Below are 13173 nucleotides of genomic sequence, written 5' to 3'. Positions count from 1 at the left end.
CAAATCGCCGATTCAAAAGAACGAGTAAAAAATCAGCGACCCTGCCAGGACTAGAACCTGGAATCTCCTGATCAGTAGTCAGGCGCCTTATCCATTGGGCCACAAGGCCGACGTTAAAGTAGTATCTCGAACTTAGTACGTCACATTGCCAGACGCAAATCGCCGATTCAAAAGAACGAGTAAAAAAGCAGCGACCCTGCCAGGACTCGAACCTGGAATCTCCTGATCCGTAGTCAGGCGCCTTATCCATTGGGCCAGAAGTCCGACGTTGACGAAAAATTTCGAACTTAGTACATCACGTTGGCAGACGCAAATCGCCGATTCAAAAGAACTAGTCAAAAATCAGCGACCCTGCCAGGACTCGAACCTGGAATCTCCTGATCGCTAGTAAGGCGCCTTATCCATTGGGCCACAAGGCCGACGTTGAAGTAAATTCTCGAACTTAGTACGTCCCATTGGCAGACGCAAATCGCCAGGAGTAAAATTTTTATGCCAAGGATCAGTATAGAAAAGAAGGAAGTAAAAATCAGAGACCCTGCCAGGACTCTAACCTCGAATCTCCTGATCCGTAGTCAGGCCACTAAGAAAAAATCGAGGCAAAAATCAGCGACCCTGCCAGGACTCGAACCTGGAATCTCCTGATCCGTAGTCAGGCGGAAATAAAATTATTATGCCAAGGATCAGGATAGAAAAGAAGGAAGCAAAAATCAGAGACCCTGCCAGGACTCTAACCTCGAATCTCCTGATCCGTAGTAAGGCCACTTATCCATTGGGCCACAGGGCCGAGGTTACTGTTGTAAACTTGTAATTAGTACGTCACATTGCCCGTAGCAAATAGCCCAAAATATTATACAAAGACGGCGACCCTACCAGCACTTTAACCTGAAAAATTATACTTTACATCATAGAAAAGAGTAACAGAAATCGAAATAATCACTATAAGAAAAAATCGAGGCAAAACCAGCGACCCTGCCAGCACTCGAACCTGGAATCTCCTGATCCGTAGTCAGGCGCCTTATCCATTGGGCCACAAGGCCGACGTTAAAGTAGTATCTCGAACTTAGTACGTCACATTGCCAGACGCAAATCGCCAATTCAAAAGAACGAGTAAAAAAGCAGCGACCCTGCCAGGACTCGAACCTGGAATCTCCTGATCCGTAGTCAGGCGCCTTATCCATTGGGCCAGAAGTCCGACGTTGACGAAAAATTTCGAACTTAGTACATCACGTTGGCAGACGCAAATCGCCGATTCAAAAGAACTAGTCAAAAATCAGCGACCCTGCGAGGACTCGAACCTGGAATCTCCTGATCGCTAGTCAGGCGCCTTATCCATTGGGCCACAAGGCCGACGTTGAAGTAAATTCTCGAACTTAGTACGTCCCATTGGCAGACGCAAATCGCCAGGAGTAAAATTTTTATGCCAAGGATCAGTATAGAAAAGAAGGAAGTAAAAATCAGAGACCCTGCCAGGACTCTTACCTCGAATCTCCTCATCCGTAGTCAGGCCACTAAGAAAAAATCGAGGCAAAAATCAGCGACCCTGCCAGGACTCGAACCTGGAATCTCCTGATCCGTAGTCAGGCGGAAGTAAAATTATTATGCCAAGGATCAGGATAGAAAAGAAGGAAGCAAAAATCAGAGACCCTGCCAGGACTCTAACCTCGAATCTCCTGATCCGTAGTAAGGCCACTTATCCATTGGGCCACAGGGCCGAGGTTACTGTTGTAAACTTGTAATTAGTACGTCACATTGCCCGTAGCAAATAGCCCAAAATATTATACAAAGACGGCGACCCTACCAGCACTTTAACCTGAAAAATTATACTTTACATCATAGAAAAGACTAACAGAAATCGAAATAATCACTATAAGAAAAAATCGAGGCAAAACCAGCGACCCTGCTAGGACTCGAACCTGGAATCTGCTGATCCGTAGTCAGGCGCCTTATCCATTGGGCCACAAGGCCGACGTTAAAGTAGTATCTTGAACTTAGTACGTCACATTGCCAGACGCAAATCGCCAGGAGTAAAATTATTATGCCAAGGATCAGGATAGAAAAGAAGGAAGAAAAAATCAGAGACCCTGCCAGGACTCTAACCTCGAAGCTCCTAATCCCTATTCAGGAGCCTTATCCATTGGGCAACAAGGCCGATGTTGACGTAGTATTTCGAACTTAGTAAATTACGTTGGCAGACGCAATTCGCCGATTCAAAAGAAGGAGGCAAAAATCAGCGACCCTGCCAGGACTCGAACCTGGAATCTCCTGATCTGTTATCAGGAGTCGTATATATTGGGCCACAGGGATGAGGTAAATGTTGTAATTTTGGAATAAGTAAATCACCTCGCGTGAAACAAATAGCGTTGACATCAAATATTATGCAAAGACAGGGACCCTGCCGGGATTCGAACAAGGAAAATTATTCACTACATCATAGAAAAGACGAACAGCAAACAAAATTATCACGATCAAAAAGAAGGAAGTAAAAATCAGAGAGCCTGCCAGGACTCTAACCTCGAATCTCCTGATCCGTAGTCAGGCACCTTATCCATTGGGCCACAAGGCCGACGTTGACGTAGTATTTCGAACTTAGTACATCACATCGGCAGACGCAAATCGCCGATTCAAAAGAACGACTCAAAATAATCGAAATAATAACTATAAGAAAAAAAAACACGAGGCAAAAATCAGCGACCCTGCCAGGACTCAAACCTGGAATCTCCTGATCCGTAGTCAGGCGCCCTTTCCATTGGGCCTCAAGGCCGACGTTGAAGTTAATTCTCGAAGTTAGTACCTCACATTGGCAGACGCAAATCGCCAGGAGTAAAGTTTTTATGCCAGGGATCAGGATAGAAAAAAAGGAAGCAAAAATCAGAGACCCTGCCAGGCCACTAACCTCGAATCTCCTGATCCCTAATCAGGCGACTTATCCATTGGGCCATAGGGCTGATGTTACGGAATCTCCTGATCCGTAGTCAGGCGTCGTATATATTGGGCCACAGGGCTGGAATTAATTTTGTAAATTTGGAATAAGTAAATCACCTCGCGTGAAACAAATAGCGTTGACATCAAATATTATGCAAAGACATGGACCCTGCCGGGACTCGAATAAGGAAAATTATACACTACATCATAGAAAAGACGAACAGCAAACATAATTATCACGATTAAGAAGAAGGAAGCAAAAATCAGCGATCCTGCCAGGAATCGAACCTAGAATCTCCTGATCCGTAGTCAGGCGTCGTATATATTGGGCCACAGGGCTGGAATTAATGTTGTAATTTTGGAATAAGTAAATCACCTCGCGTGAAACAAATAGCGTTGACATCAAATATTATGCAAAGACAGGGACCCTGCCGGGATTCGAACAAGAAAAATTATACACTACATCATAGAAAAAACGAACAGCTAACAAAATTATCACGATTAAGAAGAAGGAAGCAAAAATTAGCAATCCTGTCAGGACTCAAACCTAGAATCTCCTAATCCGTAGTCAGGCGCCTTATCCATTGGGCCACAAGGCCGATGTTGATGTAGTATTTCGAACTTAGTACATCACATTGGCAGACGCAAATCGCCGATTCAAAAAAACAAGGAATAAATCAGCGACCCTGCCAGGACTCGAACCTGGAATCTCCTGATCCGTAGTCAGGCGCCTTATCCATTGGGCCACAAGGACGACGTTAAAGTAGTATTTCGAACTTAGTACGCACATTGCGAGACGCAAATCGTAAGAAGTAAAATTATTATGCCAAGGATCAGGATAGAAAAGAAGGAAGCAAAAATCAGAGACCCTGTCAGGACTCTAACCTCGAATCTCCTGATCCGTAGTAAGGCCACTTATCCATTGGGCCACAGGGCCGAGGTTACTGCTGTAAACTTGTAATTAGTACGTCAGATTGCCCGTAGCAAATAGCCCAAAATATTATACAAAGACGGCGACCCTACCAGCACTTTAACCTGAAAAATTATACTTTACATCATAGAAAAGACTAACAAAAATCGAAATAATCACTATAAGAAAAAATCGAGGCAAAACCAGCGACCCTGCAAGGACTCGAACCTGGAATCTCCTGATCCGTAGTCAGGCGCCCTATCCATTGGGCCACAAGGCCGACGTTAAAGTAGTATCTCGAACTTAGTACGTCACATTGCCAGACGCAAATCGCCAGGAGTAAAATTATTCATGTTGGTGTCAAGGTGGGTGCTTCAATATGGTCACGTGATTGTGATGTCATCAATGACGTCACTAGAAGCAAAATATGGTAACCTCATCAAGATCAAAAACATTAATATCCCGTGAAAGAAACATTGTATAACTATCAAACTTGGTAGATGTCATTATGTGTCAAGGGCGGTGCCAAGATTTGGTCACGTGATGCGTGACATCATCGATGACGTCACTTTAAAAATTTATCCCGATGTCATATCTATATTCATATCTCTTAAACGAAACATAATTTGACAACCAAACTTGGTATGTGTCATGTATGTAACAAGGGGGGTGCACCTATATAGTCACGTGAGTATGACATCATCGATGACGTCACTAGAAGCAAAAAATATGCTGACGTCATCAAAATAAAAATATTTATATTTCATGAAGGAAACATCGTATGGCAACCAAACTCGGTAGGTGTCATGTAGATGTGTGGGAAAGGGGGTATAACAAGTTGGTCGCTTGATCTGTGAAACCGTTGACGTCGTCAAAAACAGAAATATAATAATATTCAATATTATTAATAATATTTCTTATTAAGCGAAAATTAGCAAAGATTTGGTGGTTTGGAGCTCCACTTTCAGGCAATGCCTAAATCTATATATTATGTATTGTGTAATACATCAAAAACTGGTCTTCGACTCTCCCAAATTCTCGCCCTTGATAAGATAACGATTTACCTTCCTTCAGTCTGCCCTGAAAAAGTCTTATTAAAGACGAAAATTTGGTAGTGTCGAAGACCAGTTTTGAGGGAATTGTATTTATTCATCTGGTTCGCGAACAAGACTATTTGGGCTTTTTGTATTTATATGTATTGTGTGATTCAATTATTTGCCATATAGTAGTTCTTACGTTTCACCGAATAGGAAATTAACCTCCGAATTAATTTATATCGGTTGGCCAGAACTGGTAGAAACGGTCCAAATGTTTATTTGCAGTATCTCCTTATAATTTTTTGTGTTTATCACTAGGGGAACTGCTAGTATCTCTGTGTGACCTGCATCTCTTCCCCTTATTTTTCTTGTCCTTTTTGTGTTTTACTTTCTTCTCTTTCTTGGATTTCCTTTTGTTTCTTCTTTTTTTCTCAGTGGACGAGTCAGACTCATCTGAATCACTCTCCGATGTTGTAGATTCCTCCAATAACGCTTTCAGTTGTTCAATTCTTAAATAAAGATGAATAAACGACATTTTTACATAAAATAACTGGAGCCCATCAGTAGCATAGTTTGCACCTTTTCACTTGAGTGACCCTTTTCAAAGACCAGCTATTTCTAGATTTGAACACTGGTAAATCAAGCTCTTAACGAGAGTTTGTATCGGCCAGAATAAAACAGTAGTTTGACAGTGAACTAAATATAAATTATTAAATTATGCTGCTACCTAATCCATGGAAAAGTTGTCCAGGCTGTTTTAACTGAATTGCCCCCATGCCTCTTGATTTGAATTCCAAAGTTGAAAGTTCAATCCTAATAAATGCTGTAGAAGTAGTAAAAATATTATCAGTAAATAAAGACGCTCCCGCCTTTTGTCGTCTCTAAAACCAATACTATAGCAGCTTCACTTGTCTATCTGGAAGCTGCAGGATTCATAGTGCTGGAATAGCGAAGATCGTTTACGAAAGAAAAATTTTGTGCCATTCCTTGAACAGTTATTTCATTCTGATGACGCGTACCTGATTGGCCCCAGGCTTATCGAAAACAAGCCAGCCTCTGAAAAGGCTCACTCATAGTACGAATATCACTATAAAGAACCTATATCACTGTACGCTCCTACTAATGGACACAGGACAGAAATCAAACATGTCTCCCACCCCGTCCCCTATCTACACTCTCCTTCAATAAACTTCCTTAAAAGCCGTTTCAGCGTAGCTCCATACCTAAGAAATGTATACAAGAAAAATATGTTAACAAATATTGGTAACCCATCGAATCAAGTTTTCGTGACGCAATGTCCGTCCGTCCGTCCCCAAAAAGCATCGTATGACAACCAAACTTGGCAGGTGTAATGTATGTGTCAAGGGACGTGAATGGGACGTGAATGATGTGGTCACGTGATTTGTGACGACATAGATGACATCACTAAAAGCGAACTATTCCGATTTCATAAAGAACAAAAATATCCATATCTCATGAACGAAACATCCTATGACAACCAATCTTGGTATGTGTCATGAAGGTGTCGAGGGGTGCACCAATATGATCACGTGATTGTGTCGTTATCAATGACGTCACTAGAAGCAAAATAGGCTGATGTCATGAAAAACATTGTATAACAACCAAACTCCGTAGGTGCCATGTGTGTGTCAAGGGCAGTGCGAAGATAAGTTCACGTGATGCATGACGTAATCGATGACGTCACTTTAAGCAAAGCTATTCCGATGTCATATCTATATTCATATCTCCTAAATAAAACATCATACAAAAACCAAACGTGAGGGGTGTGCAACAATGATTATGGTCGTGTGATCACTTAAGACAAAAATATGCTGACAAAATCAAAAAATGTATATTTCATGAAAGAAACATCATACGCCAACCAAGTTGGTATGTGTCATGTATGTTTCAAGTACCTGGGTGCAATGAGATAATCACATAACGTCACTAAAAATAAAACTACCCTGACGCGAAAACATTGTATGATAACTAAACTTGTTATGTGTGATGTAGATGTCAAGGGTGGGGGGAAGGGGGTTTAACAAGCTGGTCGCATGAACTGTTAAATTGTTGACATTGTCAAAAACATAAATATAATAATAAGACTTAATATTTCTTAAATTGTTAGATGAAAATAAGTATTGGTCATTTGGAGCTCCGCTTTTAGGCAATGCCTAAAACTATATATTAGTCTTTTTCCTTTGACTAGTAGCACATGACGCGCCAGTATCAGTAATTCTATTGGATTTTTTAAAAGATGTTTTAATATTTTTGTCAGTATAGAAAAACGTTATACCTGCAGTATATTTTGGAAGCACTAATACTCTGGAAATGACTACTTTTGCCACATCTACAATTTTAGTCTTGCCTTTTTTTATAACTCAATAAACAGTGCAATTGTGGTCATTATGTTATCAGGATTATTAATTCGTTTTCTCATTTCCAGTAGATCTGTGACAATTTTCTATTGAATACCATTATCTGCCAAAATCTACAGATCCGAAATCAATGGGGGCATGTGGCTCTCGAGTGGGCACATTGTGGCGACATTGCAATACATGGTGTAAGGTAGCCTCGATTGTCTCTCTATTTAGTGGTCGCAAGCTCGCTGGCCACTAAATAGAGAGACGCTTGAGGCTCTGGGACCAGGGTAGGTGGAAGGGGTTCTCTCTTTAATCCTTGAACCTACCTGATTTCTTTCTCAGCTTTTTTGTTGGATTTGACAAACTCATACATGGGGTCTTCATGAGCCTGGGAAATAATGAAATGAACTTCAAGTCCCGTTATTTTTTTAACTATTGTAGCACGATCAGAAAACAAAACTAGGGTCAGTTCTACAATTTTATATCTAAAATCAACCTAACAAGTTGGGTAATTACCATCCTAAATTTCTCGGAACTGAGATTTCCACTTATGAATAATGGGCATTCCCTGTCCCCTGTCCTGTGGCCATATGCTTTACATCTCCAGCCTGTGAAAAAAATATCATTAATCAATTTTTTTTTAATCTTGATGGACAAAATGACTAAGGATGATTAAAGCAGTGAAGTGACAACTTGATAACAATCAAAAAAACATACAACAATAATCACCTGGAGCTTAGAACAATGCAATGAAAAAAACACTTTTTAATTCTAATCTAGCAGTTTGCCTGAAAATGAGGATTGCACTGTAATTATGCATCCTTAGTGTCTTTGAAGTAGACTGAAAATAGCCCACGCTTTCACAAAAATGCAGTTTCAGGGATTTGTTCAGAAGATTTAGTATAAACACAAAAAATCATAAATGACAGAGAATAAGGGACAAATCAGCTTATTTAGTGAACTCAGGTCCCATTACTTCATAACACTTTTCAGTAATTTATTTAAACTGTTCAGTCTCATTGGGAATTGTATTCCTGTCCATAACAACCAAGTGTCTGTAATGAATGGGTGTCGATGAGAGTTGACTGTACTCACACTTCATAACTTTGACTTCCTTGCCAAGTGGCATCCATAAGCCTTTTGTTGGAGCTGTTGCAAGAAATTTCTTTGCTTCCTGGTTTTCAGGAAGATCAGGAATGCAGTCGTCTGGCCTCTCCTCATGTTCCTTTGTTATTCAAAACAATTATTGGTATTATCAGATGTCTTGGTGTTGTTTGATGGTGGTGTTGGTTGGGTGATAGTGAGAGTGTTGTGGGTGGTGTTTGGGTTGCTGTGGGTGGTGGCATGCTGGTGGTGGAGATGTTGGGGGTGATGGTAGGTGTGTTGTTGAGGGTGATGGTGGAGGTGCTGGTGGAAACGATGTTTGTGGTGATGGGGTGTTGGTGGTGTGGATATCTGTGAGGGCGTTTTTAAAGCAATGAAACACTACAGTCTGAGTTCTATATGACATGTATATATTATCTTTGTTCCATTCCTTCCATCTTTACTGTAGTTTGTAATTCAAAATTACACAACCACTCCACCATCTACTGCTTATCAATAAAATGTCACACATTTGCAGATCATTAATCGACCATCGAATAATTAGCTTCGGTTAATTATGTATACTTCTTATAGTAGAATTTCATTGATTATTTCTTTGAACACGGATTACCTACTGTAGCACCAGCTAATACTGTATCTTACCTACCGCTTGTCTACATGCCTGACAGATATCAAACAGAATGAATAATCAATAATATTATAATAGACTTGGTTCACCTTTATTATTCCTGGTGGTGGCTGCTCATAGCTGAATATAACATTAGATAAGAACAGTTAGGATTAATATCAACAATAACGAATTTGTAATCATAAAAAAATGCTTTATATCTCAAGCTATTTGTTCTAATAAAACTCACAATGTCTCGTAATGCTTCCTTCTCTCAATATCCTCCGTCTCACTTAACTTTCGGTTTTTCTCTCGCCTGTGTGAACTCGATCTTCTCTCAGATCTGTCCGATCGATGCTTCTGTTTTCTTTCCGCCATCTTGGATATTGGCTACCTGTCTCAAATTAAAAGACCGCAATGCAAGGTGGGCAATCAGGTTCAAGATGGCGGCCGCCTTACGGTTTTGCAGTCGTCGTGTTGTGAGGCAAGTAAACCTGCGATCCGTCGTTGCCTTGCGTCAAAACCTACGATGTATGGCTACACCAGACACAGTGACACACACTGGACAGGTAAAACTACTGTTCTTTACTAGTGTTATGTCTTTTGAGAGACAATGAGCAGTTACCAGATAACTTTATGTTACCCTAAAGGTCCACTTTAAGCTATTATAACAAGTTTGTGTTCTTTACCAAGGAAAATTTATATTTTAGACAAAGATGTGGTTGTCAGTATTTTGTACCAGCCCCACATGTGTTATAAAAAGGCTGTCCCTCAGTTCACATCATGGAGAGCAACAACAGCAATTGTCTCTACTATCCCCTACTCATTTTTTTTAAAACTGCACACAAATTTGTTGACAAACAAATGTTTATAGTAAACCCAGCCAGAGCCAAAAGTGACTTGACACTTGATTTTTGTTCTTACTGCCATGTTTACTACTCACACCAAGGCAACTAGCATAGTGTGAACTATTACTTGATTCTGGAACAGGATTCTGATTGGTTGATAATAGGAAAAGGATGTGGCTGGGTTTACAGCAGCCACTTGTAGGGAAGGCGTGCGTGACACTAAGAGCAGCTGCTAAGCAAACTACGAACATGGATGATTGTTTATTTTCTTATTAAAAGTATAACTTTTAGCATGTATAGTTCCAGAGGACAAGTCTGCATAGAAGTCTGGATATTATTTAGTGTGGTGCTTATGGGTGTTTCCCAGTGGATTAATGTTTTTTTTTTCTTGTTTGCCTTTGACTGGATAAGAAAATTGAATTCCCCAAACTTTCCTAAATACTGAATTATTTTACATGATCTACTAACAGACTCATTCCCCATCTGTAATTTTGCATGATCTGCTAACAGGCTGTCTGTCCTTGTATCTGTTATTTTACAGGTTTGGGATGATGCAGACTACAGGAATGTCCGTTTTACCAACAGGGAGAAAGAGGTACATGTGGTAGACAACACCTGTTGCCTTTAAAAGTTTTTGTTTATCAGACAAGATGGAAAAATCTGTATTTGAATTTGTTTTACAAGAAAAGATCTATAATCGATACATTGTTTTTGCTCTTAATCCCTAGTCATAGTGCTTCTTGTCGTATAACTCTCTCCTGTCTTTTCTTAATCCATATTTTATTGTTTTTCTTGGAAAGGTCAACCCCAATTTTAGCATAAACCTTGTTGCTGAGGAGCCACCAATCAAGATCAAAGGCAGATCAGTGAACTGCGATGGAGGTGAGAAAATAATTGGTAGCTGAGATGATGCTCTGTAGAACTGCTTGACAAACAATCTAGAAATAATGATCCTACATACATACACTCAATAAGGGTTGATCAACAAGCAATATATATATATAATGCTGAAGTCATAACAAAAAGCACTGAATGGCACAAGAAAGCCATTCAAAATGTCTTATTGGGCGATTTTTAAATGTTAGAAATGTTAGAGGTCTTTTTGGTAGTAGCTTAACATCTAATGACATGATCTTTAGCAATTTCTCAGTTTTATCTTAATCTGATATTCAGGTGGTGGGGCACTTGGACATCCAAAAGTCTTCATCAATTTGGTGAGTAATTCCACCACACTTTTAGCAACCCAAAAGTCTCCTTCACTTACACAATAATTCAAGGGAAGTCCCAATGTTCACTGCAACGCTCATGCTATAGTTTGGGATGTTTTTTGTATGTTTAATGCAATACTAAGGCTGGTTTGAGATGTTTTTTGTATGTTCAATGCAATACTAATGCTGGTTTGGGATGTTTTTTGTATGTTCACTGACCACATTTTAGAAACAATATGGAGATGCCAAAAGCAATATGGAGATAAGTGTAATCCAGTCTATACTGCGAAAGGTTGAATTAAACTCATTAGTAACAACACGTTCAGTGAGTCATAATACCACAGGTAGCTGTTTCCTTGTTAAAACGAGCCTAAACTCCTGAATGCATTTTGGCGCAAAGATTCTTAGGCATAACAAGCATAATTTGATAGAGATCTCAGGTGTTTCAACGCATTTATTAAACTTTTACCATGGAAACTCTTGTTATATGTATTTAAAACAGATGCGTTCTTTGTATCGAGATCAAAAGGAGGCAATCAGCCCATTTTGGAAACATATGGTATTAAGTTTAGGTTACTTACCAAAGTGTCAATTGTGATTGGCTCATGTTGAGTAAATTTTACTGCCAGACTCAAGGGGCTTATCCCTTGCAATCTGATTGGTTAAAGAGATGGTAATCGCGGTAACCCACTTATCTCCATATTGCTTTTGGCATCTCCATATTGTTTCTAAAATGTGTTAAATACTGAGGCTGGTTTGCGATGTTTTTTGTATGTTCACTGTAATACTGAGGCTGGTTTGGGGTGTTTTTTGTATGTTCACTGTAATACTGAGGCTGGTTTGGGATGTTTTTTGTATGTTCACTGTAATACTGAGGCTGGTTTGGGATGTTTTTTGTATTTTCACTGAAATACTTAGGCTGGTTTGGGATGTTTTTTGTATGTTCCCTGTAATACTGAGGCTGGTTTGGGATGTTTTTTGTATGTTCACTGTAATACTGAGGCTGGTTTGGGATGTTTTTTGTATGTTCACTGTAATACTGAGGCTGGTTTGGGGTGTTTTTTGTATGTTCACTGTAATACTGAGACTGGTTTGGGATGGTTTTTGTATGTTCCCTGTAATACTAAGGCTGGTTTGGGGTGTTTTTTGTAAGTTCACTGTAATACTGAGGCTGGTTTGGGGTGTTTTTTGTATGTTTAATGTAATACTGAGGCTGGTTTGGGATGTTTTTTGTATGTTCACTGTAATACTGAGGCTGGTTTGGGATGTTTTTTGTATGTTCACTGTAATACTGAGGCTGGTTTGGGATGTTTTTTGTATGTTCACTGTAATACTAAGGCTGGTTTGGGATGTTTTTTGTATGTTCACTGTAATACTGAGGCTGGTTTGGGATGTTTTTTGTATGTTCACTGTAATACTGAGGCTGGTTTGGGATGTTTTTTGTATGTTCACTGTTATACTGAGGCTGGGATGTACTTGTGATGTATTTTTATGCTCCCTAACGTTAAAAACATTTCCATGTTTTTTAGGACCCAGAGGGCCCTCATACTTGTGGGTATTGTGGACTGAGGTTCATCAGAGATGATCATCACTGAAACCCTCTGCTTCTTGAGACCTTGTAGATATTGGGCTGTTGTACTCTTTCAAGCAGATATAACTTGTTAATTATTTTGTGGAGATTGTAATGTTCTACTGATAAATGAAATAAAATACCAATTTTCTTCAAAATCTGTTTTGATAAGTTTTCGTCATAGAATATTTTCAGGTGATAAAGCCTTGTTCTAGCTCCGGCGAACTTGTCTTGAAAAAGCAATATTGTAGAGCAAAGCATTTTATGTGCATACCATGTTGCAATGTGCTGTGTAGTATTGGAAAATGTAGCATTCAAACTTTTGCCTCAATGTTTTTGGACTGAAAAAAGTCCGAAAACTTGGCGAATTTTAAGACTTTGTTCTTTTTTAACTTTATCTCTAGTCTTTTCGGTTCGTTAAGCAAAAACAAGTCCAGTAAACTGAAGAGTTGGTGGAGAACATTGTTGAGAATTGCGCCTTTTCAAGCCGTACTGGGCGTAATTACACTCCATACTTCCACAAATCAGAGTGGGGGTGGGAGTTGAGTGGTAAAAGGACACGCTTTTGCTGTGTATTGTTTAGCACGTGGCGCCTTTAGGTTCG

At 39.7% G+C, this 13173-nt stretch overlaps 2 protein-coding genes and 3 non-coding genes across 6 annotated transcripts; 1 reads left to right on the top strand and 4 right to left on the bottom strand.

Moving 5' to 3' along the window:
- Window positions 1-36: 36 nt before the first annotated feature.
- On the bottom strand, window positions 37-109 carry Trnas-acu. Its single transcript has one exon. It is a non-coding gene; the product is annotated as a tRNA-Ser (tRNA).
- A 237-nt stretch (window positions 110-346) lies between these two features.
- Trnaa-agc lies at window positions 347-419 on the bottom strand. Its single transcript has one exon. It is a non-coding gene; the product is annotated as a tRNA-Ala (tRNA).
- An 855-nt stretch (window positions 420-1274) lies between these two features.
- On the bottom strand, window positions 1275-1347 carry Trnaa-agc. Its single transcript has one exon. It is a non-coding gene; the product is annotated as a tRNA-Ala (tRNA).
- A 3665-nt stretch (window positions 1348-5012) lies between these two features.
- Window positions 5013-9328, bottom strand: LOC5518075 (retinitis pigmentosa 9 protein homolog). Of its 2 annotated transcripts, XR_004290085.2 has the most exons (7): window positions 9194-9328; window positions 9054-9084; window positions 8328-8457; window positions 7749-7840; window positions 7559-7620; window positions 5597-6092; window positions 5252-5378 (listed from the first exon to the last, which is right to left on the bottom strand). XR_004290085.2 is itself a non-coding variant. In XM_001638012.3 (6 exons), exons 1-6 carry the CDS (start codon window positions 9319-9321, stop codon window positions 5162-5164), a joined length of 660 nt encoding a protein of 219 aa, XP_001638062.2. In that variant the 5' UTR covers window positions 9322-9328; the 3' UTR covers window positions 5013-5161. The 2 variants fall into 2 exon arrangements, 1 of the variants encoding a protein (XP_001638062.2); XM_001638012.3 differs by lacking the exon at window positions 5597-6092 and having other exon boundaries at window positions 5013-5378.
- A 52-nt stretch (window positions 9329-9380) lies between these two features.
- LOC5518076 (NADH dehydrogenase [ubiquinone] iron-sulfur protein 6, mitochondrial) lies at window positions 9381-12727 on the top strand. Its single transcript, XM_001637947.3, has 5 exons — window positions 9381-9512; window positions 10333-10386; window positions 10592-10673; window positions 10965-11005; window positions 12529-12727. Exons 1-5 carry the CDS (start codon window positions 9387-9389, stop codon window positions 12592-12594), a joined length of 369 nt encoding a protein of 122 aa, XP_001637997.3. The 5' UTR covers window positions 9381-9386; the 3' UTR covers window positions 12595-12727.
- Window positions 12728-13173: the final 446 nt, after the last annotated feature.

Source organism: Nematostella vectensis, chromosome 13 (genome assembly GCF_932526225.1).
Source record: "Nematostella vectensis chromosome 13, jaNemVect1.1, whole genome shotgun sequence".
NCBI classification, from domain to species: Eukaryota; Metazoa; Cnidaria; class Anthozoa; order Actiniaria; family Edwardsiidae; genus Nematostella; species Nematostella vectensis.
Note: the sequence above shows the minus strand (reverse complement) of the source record. Positions and strands in the feature narration are given on the sequence as shown.

Bases quoted from the DNA above. Each gene is read 5' to 3' on its own strand.
- LOC5518075 (XM_001638012.3), bottom strand. From the start codon at position 9,321: ATGGCGGAAAGAAAACAGAAGCATCGATCGGACAGATCTGAGAGAAGA. The intron at 9,085-9,193 runs GTGAGTTTTATT...TGTTATATTCAG, and splicing joins AGGAAGCATTACGAGACATT to CTATGAGCAGCCACCACCAG. The intron at 7,621-7,748 runs GTAATTACCCAA...ATTATTTCCCAG, and splicing joins GTTCCGAGAAATTTAGGATG to GCTCATGAAGACCCCATGTA.
- LOC5518076 (XM_001637947.3), top strand. From the start codon at position 9,387: ATGGCGGCCGCCTTACGGTTTTGCAGTCGTCGTGTTGTGAGGCAAGTA. The intron at 9,513-10,332 runs GTAAAACTACTG...GTTATTTTACAG, and splicing joins CAGTGACACACACTGGACAG to GTTTGGGATGATGCAGACTA. The intron at 10,387-10,591 runs GTACATGTGGTA...TTTCTTGGAAAG, and splicing joins TTACCAACAGGGAGAAAGAG to GTCAACCCCAATTTTAGCAT.